General features: G+C 48.9%; 4 protein-coding genes across 4 annotated transcripts; 2 read left to right on the top strand and 2 right to left on the bottom strand.

Annotated features, from left to right (window-relative positions):
* Nucleotides 1-466: 466 nt before the first annotated feature.
* SETTUDRAFT_166819 (uncharacterized protein) lies at nt 467-1,198 on the bottom strand (the record flags this gene model as incomplete). The annotated part of the gene is made up of 2 exons (XM_008023442.1): nt 467-841; nt 1,127-1,198. The coding sequence occupies 2 exons, from the start codon at nt 1,196-1,198 to the stop codon at nt 530-532; spliced, it is 384 nt and encodes a 127-aa protein (XP_008021633.1). The 3' UTR covers nt 467-529.
* A 164-nt stretch (nt 1,199-1,362) lies between these two features.
* SETTUDRAFT_158426 (uncharacterized protein) lies at nt 1,363-1,860 on the top strand (the record flags this gene model as incomplete). The annotated part of the gene is made up of 1 exon (XM_008023441.1): nt 1,363-1,860. One exon carries the CDS (start codon nt 1,363-1,365, stop codon nt 1,858-1,860), a length of 498 nt encoding a protein of 165 aa, XP_008021632.1.
* A 697-nt stretch (nt 1,861-2,557) lies between these two features.
* On the top strand, nt 2,558-4,571 carry SETTUDRAFT_166817 (uncharacterized protein). The gene is made up of 4 exons (XM_008023440.1): nt 2,558-3,069; nt 3,120-3,715; nt 3,825-4,019; nt 4,089-4,571. Exons 1-4 carry the CDS (start codon nt 2,672-2,674, stop codon nt 4,517-4,519), a joined length of 1,620 nt encoding a protein of 539 aa, XP_008021631.1. The 5' UTR covers nt 2,558-2,671; the 3' UTR covers nt 4,520-4,571.
* Nucleotides 4,572-4,672: 101 nt separating this feature from the next.
* SETTUDRAFT_36434 (uncharacterized protein) lies at nt 4,673-5,362 on the bottom strand (the record flags this gene model as incomplete). Its single annotated transcript, XM_008023114.1, has 1 exon — nt 4,673-5,362. One exon carries the CDS (start codon nt 5,360-5,362, stop codon nt 4,673-4,675), a length of 690 nt encoding a protein of 229 aa, XP_008021305.1.
* Nucleotides 5,363-7,270: the final 1,908 nt, after the last annotated feature.

Below are 7,270 nucleotides of genomic sequence, written 5' to 3'. Positions count from 1 at the left end.
CACTCAGAGGCATATGGGAGTGCTGGGATCACAAAGAACCTAGATTCAACAAGCCACCTATAGGCCTTGTACGAAAGGATATCAAAAGTCTACAGAGCTAGCTACAGGGAGTGTCTCAATATATACCTATCCTAGTCGGGTCCGAATTCGGATCCGACCTCGGGCGAATGGCTGATGAAGGGCGGCAGGTACTTCCTCCGATCCGGCTCTGGGATTGGCTCAATACTTGGCGAAGTTGTAACATCGTTACACTAAACATCCTAACGTTAAGAGGCTGAAGCCTATAGGTCGAATAAGGAGGATATACAGCAACTAGAATCCTATGGCTATTGCAATAATCTAGAAAATCCATGGTTACATAAGATAAGTGGCCATTAATAATAAGTAACTAGTACCTAGTTCGAGCGTAGCGTGCAGTCTCTCTTTTAAAGACCTCTTTAAGCCAAGCTAGGCCTATATTATTGTTAGTCTATCTAGAGGGCGATGAGGTAACAAAGACTGAGTGCTTATTTGGATTAATAGCCTCTACCTAGGCTGATTTTAGAGCTCTAGCATCTGACTGAAAGATGAGAGATGGAGAAAGAGGTGTACCATCTAAGCAGATACAGGCTAGGACTGTAATCCACTCTCTAGAGCCATCTTGTAGGCTTGAAACAACTCCTCCTCTTTTATATTGCCTCTTACTAAAGATCCTTTTAGACCTTCTAAGGATTCTAAGTAAGAAGCCCTTTTTATCTATATTAAAGATGTGAGAGGGCTGTATATTGTACTCCTTCATCTTATTGTGTAACAGCTTAAAGTACAACCTATACTTAGTTGCTAAATCAGCCTTGTAACGCTTCTAGTCCATAGGACTCTGCCAGCGAGAGATGAGATAAGAGGAGTTCCTGCAGAGGAACCTAGAAACCCAGCGTTCTAAAACGTCTCTACTAAGCAAGGATGACGCAAGATGGCGTATTATTGGACGCGAAGGTGGTGTACGCCTCTTAGTGAGGGATTCAATGTACTGTACAAGCTCCTTTTCGCGTTGTGGGTGGATAGAGAGGTGGGTGAGCGCGCGAGGCTAAGTTTTGCTTTAGTGTCTTCGAGCGAGCGTACGATAGCTAATGCTAAACCTTTTTGCAACTTGGCGATAGCTAAAAGATGCGCCTAGTTCGCGCGATTCGATTTCTTCAATCGCTTCCTGAATTGGGTCCATATTGGTGGAGTTATGAGGTATTTTGTGTAGGTGTTGAGTTTGGTGGGGTGGGTCATTGCGCGTCCTGGGTCATTGCGCGTCCATGCAGGTTAGACTAACGCAGCGGGGTAGTAGCAGCTTTCGCGCCGCCCATCTCTCCATAAACATAAACACTTCCAAAAACAATGTCTCAATCCAGAGCAGCCAGAGCCATTGTTCATAAGCCTCCTTTCAAACCAGATATAGACAGACCGTCTGTGATTCTCTACGGAGCCATGTCTGGCCAGAACAAGAACTGGCAAGGCGACCTTATAAATTCCCTGTCCGACCTATCTGTCGCTATCTTAGACCCACGTCGGGATGAATGGGACAACACCTGGGTCGAGGATATCTCCTTTCAGCCTTTTAGAGAACAGGTCGAGTGGGAGATGGATTACGCGCGCGTAGCAGATGTGATCGCATTTTACTTTGCAGGCGAGGCTGAAGTGCTACAGCCAATTACATTACTAGAATTGGGACTCTATGCAGGCACAGGAAAGGCAGTAGTCTGCTGTCCAAAGGGATTTTGGAAAAGGGGAAATGTTCAGCTGGTATGTGAGAGGTATGGAATCGAAATCTGCGAGACACGGGAAGAGCTGGGGAAGAATGTTAGGATGAGGCTATTGGCTAAGCTCGAAGGCTAGACAGAAACATTACACAGAAGCCTTGATGTGCTATAAGTATTCCTATAGCCTATGATTGTGCCAAAAAGGGGGTGCAGATTTAGCTGCCGTGCTGCTATTCTGGCTCCTCTGGCCGTTTTGACCGTTCTAACGTTCGTTATGTGACGAGGCTGCCTGACTCGACTAGCTTAAGAAAGAGATTCCGAATGTCTTAGCAGAGCCTCTCGGAGCCGATTCGCCTCGATTTGATCGATTTCGTTTTGTGCATACTGTAAGTCCCTATGTGAAACACGTGACTAAACTACAACACGTGACTAAACTACAACACGTGACTAATCTTAGCAAACAGCTGAAGCTGCAATAACGGAACGATAATTCAGTCAAGCATGGAAAATCCAGTATGGGTTTGTGCCCCTGGCAAGGCTGAACTTGTGGAGTGGTTCGATTTCTAACAGTTCAGCTGCCAAGCCAAGCCACAGATAGCACTGCCCCTTGCTCAGCGAGCAGCCATAGGCAGACTCGTACTCAAGTCGTCACACTTTGGGATTTGGAGCTAACCCTATCTCCCAAAGCTGATTAGAAGCGGAGTAGCGAGCGCCAGGCCAGATTCAAGGCTACAGTTTGATAAGATGCTGGCTAGTCACCAACTCGTGCCTCTGGCGCGCGCTCAACACAAGGCTGAAGAAGTTGCTCACAACTAAAAAAAACATCTCCCCTTGGTCAGCCAGCTAGATCAACTCCAATATTTGTCCCATCTTCCATATTTCCGTTTCCTATACTAGACATACATATCACAATACCAACAACGCAAACACTCGGCTTTCTGGTAAAGATGCCAGGCAGTCTCCGACTTCTCAGCCTGGATGGCGGAGGCGTACGTGGTCTGGCATCCCTCTACATGCTGAGAAAAATTCTATCCTTCGTCGGGAGTCCTAAACCTTGCGACTATTTCGACATGATCTGTGGCACTAGTACCGGAGGCATAATTGCCGTTATGCTCGGGCGACTCGAGATGTCCGTTGACCAGTGTATCGAAGCCTATATCAGCCTGATGGACGTGGTGTTCGATCCAAAGGATAAGAAAAAACTGCCGTTCAAAGTGCGCAACGGCAAGGTCCAGCCACAATACAAGACAGATAAATTAGAGCAGGCCATCAAGCAGGTCATTGCCAATGTTGGAGGGACATCTGACGATCGATTCCGTGGAGCCAAGAGCTCAGCCTGCAAAACGTATGCACATTCCGATGACTGATGCTTTTGGCCTGCTAACCTGACGGCAGTATTGTAATCGCACTTACAGCAGAAAGTGCAACACCCATCCGCTTCACCGATTACAAGAAAGACGGCGAGCACTCCAACTTCTACAACGAAGTCCGCATCTGGGAAGTTGCGCGTGCCACTTCGGCAGCGACATCTTTCTTTGCCCCGATGAAGATCAAGCACGCCGGGGAACCGCGCTGCTTCGTCGATGCAGGTCTCGGCTCCAACAATCCCATCCAGGAGCTCTACCTCGAGGCAAAAGAGCAACTCGGCCAGCCTGGAAGCCAATTTGATGAGCAGATCCGCGTGCTAGTCTCGATTGGAACGGGAAAGCCTGCACTGCAGGAATTCGGCGAAAGTGTTCTCGAAGTGGCAAACAGTATTGTCAAGATTGCGGCCGAGACGCAAAGAACGGCAAACACATTTTACCACATGCACATGGACTTGGCGGATCGCGATGGCTACTTTCGCTTCAACCCGCCGGACCTCTCCGAGGTGCTGCTGGACGAAGCGAGCAAGAAAGGCCTCATTTCGGAGCGGACGGAGGCGTACGGAAACGATGCCGAGACAGTCAAGATGGCGAGGCGCTGGATAGCTGCCGCGGGCAATGAGCAGAGTGCGTTGACCCTGGCGGCCGTTGAAGACTTCACCTGAGAGACACTCCAACATCTGTACTTTGACACGTTTTATGTAGCCCAAATGCTGACTTCTTGTCCAAACAACAGAAAACACACCACCACCTGAAGTGTCGAGAGTCCGTCTCGAATCAGCCCAGACAAAACTCTTCTACTCGCTGTACAAAAGCCCCAAGCACATCAAGCCAGGCGCAGAGTCCTACTGGCAACATCTCACGCTAGACTCGTACTACGTGTACGAAAACATATTCAAAGACTGCAAGCCCATAGATGGCAAAGTGACATGTGCGTAGCGTCCCTTTGTTCTCACACCCCCAGTCTCCCCCCTTGCACTGTCTAATCTCTTGCCGATAGTCGAAGCATTCAGCAAACAATTCGGGCCCGGGCCTTCTCCTGCTCCCAACCACATCCGCGAGGCCTGGTCCCGCCTTCTGCACGACAAGAGCCATGTGAGCAAGTCGATTCACCGCAAGCCGTTTGTCATGGCAGTGCTCTACATGCTGCATATCGAGACGACTCTGGAGCTCTCACGAAAGGACGTGGACAAAAACCAGCGCGAGATACTCAAGCGCTTCTCAAAATGGGTCCCATGTCAGTGCCGCCAGGTCTGTGGCCGCGAGTGGAACTTTGTAAACGAGACGGGGCTGTCGCGCGGGGGAGACGATCGCGCCAAATGCGACTTTCCTGGCTTGATCCAGAAAAGCAAGCATTGGACTGTGGCTTTCAAGGGCGATAAAATCAAGAGGCTCGAGGCTACAAGGGGGCTTTGGTTGGCAACGTCGTGATAGTGGTGCAGATTTGATATATAGAATGTCTATTCTACTTGCTTTCAACATGCTACATTACCATCTCCTTCGGAATCTCCATGCCGCATAATAGAGAAAAAAAAAAACAAAGATGCAATATAGTTTACATGAGTGTAAGAAATGGGTGTCATGCTAGTGTTCATAAACCGTGTTCATAGGCCTCCGCTCCGTATACGCGCTTGGTCCACCCCATTGGCTCCCAGTTTCGGACGGGTCTACATCAGGAGATGCACCGAGAGGCGTGTTGTTATTCCATAAGCGTATCCTGCTCGGCCCAGGCCCCTGCATGACAGTAGGTTCATAGGTCGACCCAGGCCCTTGTGTGACGGTAGGTTCGTAGTGCGGCACATATGTATTGTTCGGACGGATGCGATTTGCGTGCTGTCTGCGTTTTCTTCGCCAGCAGCAACATCCGACGACTAGGCCGACAATAAGTATAACAGCGCCCACCAAGGCAATGACGACAATTGCCGTGGTACTTAGGATGCTTTTACTAGAGCTACTTTGTGAGGGAGTAGAAGACCCGATGGTTGGATCGCTGGGTGTTCCCACGCCTGGGATCGATACAGGGCTGGATGATAATGGATTTGCGACGCCACCTTGCTGTGTGGGATCCGCCTGTTTCGTCTTTACTTCTGCGTTTGTTGCTGAATCCAGTAAAAGGATGTCGTCTGAGGTCGTTGCGCACCCATACGAGTAGTAGGTATCTGTCGCTCCACGAGAAGAGCTAAGCGCATAGCGAAAGCAGTAGGGCGCTTCTTCTGAACTGGAGACAACTTCAGAAACTGTAAGAGACTTGAAGAAGATAGGGATACCAACCATTGGAGTATCGATCCATAGATGGATGAGCAGGCGCCGTCGTTAAAATCGTAGCCCGCGCAGCCTTTTTCGCCGTACTGACGACATATGCCCCAGTTGTTTAGACACTCAACATTGTTGCAACATGCAAAGGCAAGCTGTGCCTTGACAGTAGCGACGCAATTGTATCCCGACTGGCAAGTCACTGGCAATGCTATCGCACATGTCAGTGGCTCGTTGCTATAGGTAGAATTATAGTGAGGACTGTGCTTAACTAGCCCCACCACAAAGTGCGCGCGACCACAAAGTGCGCGCGCGCCTTACAACCACCTTAACCTCAACGCGTCGTATCCCCACCACTATGGCTAATATTGAGGCTGCGCTTGCAGCTATTAATGCTCTAGGACCTGATGAGCCTTTTTCGTATACAGATATTGCAAAAAAATATGGTGTTGTTCGATCTACGCTTACCTAAAGACACTAAGGCCTACACGCCTCACGCGCGATAGGTGGCCAAAAACAGCAGCTCCTCCACCTACAGCAGGAGCAGGCCCTAATCGCCTATATTAATCGACTAACAAATAGAGGCTTACCACCTACTCAGCCAATGATACGCAATTTTGCCTCACAGATCGCCAAGACTGAGGTTAGAGTACACTGGGCTAGTCGCTTCGTCTAGCGCTATCCTGATTAACTTACCTCAAGGTGGGCAAAAGGCCTTGATAACTGTCGCCACAAAGCAGATTCAAGAAGCAAATACAACCTCTACTTTAGCCTCCTACGCGATAAAATTAATTAATATCACGTTAAGGCGCGTCATATCTACAATATAGATAAGAAGGGCTTCATGCTTAGTATTGTAAGTCGTTCAAGGAGGATCTTTAGTAAGGCCTCGTACGAGGGCATAAGGAGGAGGACTACGATACAGGATGGCTCACGCCAGTAGATAACGCTGTTAGCCTGTATCTGCGCAGATGGATCTTGCCTTGAGCCTGCCCTCATATATCAATCAGCCTCAGGATCGATACAGGACACCTGGCTGCAGGCCCTTGATCCAGACATCCACCAAATTCGAATATCTTCATCACCTTCTGGATGGACGAACAATGAGATAGGCCTCGCGTGGCTGCAGCAGGTGTTTGATCGTAGTACGAAGGCGAAGGCTCAATCCTCCTATTGATTACTCGTCCTTGACGGCCATGGATCTCACGTTATAATGGATTTTATTAAGTATTGTGATAAGCATAAGATCCTCCTCGCAGTATATCCTCCTCACTTAACCCACACGCTGCAGCCTCTTAACGTTAGCATGTTTAAGCCTCTCTCAACAGCGTACTTAAACGAAGTTTCTGCCTTTATGGATAGGAGCTAAGGCCTTACTTTAATGAGTAAGAGGGATTTCTTACCTCTCTTCTAGGCTGCCTGGTAGGCCTCCTTTAAGGAAACGACGATCCTAAACGCCTTTAAGGCTACAGGGATCTCGCCTCTTAACCTAGAAGTTATCCTTTAGCGCTTTACTATACCTGATCCTGCGACGGATAGTGACTCCTTAGCTCTTAGTGCCTCTGATTGGAGGAAGATGGAGCGTCTGCTGCGTTAGGTAGTCGCTAATTAGGGCGATAGGCAGGCTAAAAAGCTTAGCTAGGTCCTTCACTCGAGTTCGGTTCAAAACAGTCTCTTTAAGGATGAAGTAAGGAAGCTGAGAGAGGCTCTAGTTAATGAGAGAACACGTAGGAAACGAGGTAAGCCTCTACCCCTACAGGAGGCTGAGGAGTATCATGGTGGAGCTGTATTCTGGTCTCCAAGGAAGGTGAAGGAGGCGCGCGATCGCCTACAACTCTAGGAGGAGGAGGAGGAGCAACTGCAACTCCAAAAGGCTGATACGAGAAGACAGCGTGAGGAGACAAGGCAGGTTAGGCGAGGGAGAAGGAG

Source organism: Exserohilum turcica (assembly GCF_000359705.1).
Source record: "Exserohilum turcica Et28A unplaced genomic scaffold SETTUscaffold_10, whole genome shotgun sequence".
NCBI classification, from domain to species: Eukaryota; Fungi; Ascomycota; class Dothideomycetes; order Pleosporales; family Pleosporaceae; genus Exserohilum; species Exserohilum turcicum.
This window is presented reverse-complemented; position numbering and strand designations above follow the sequence as displayed.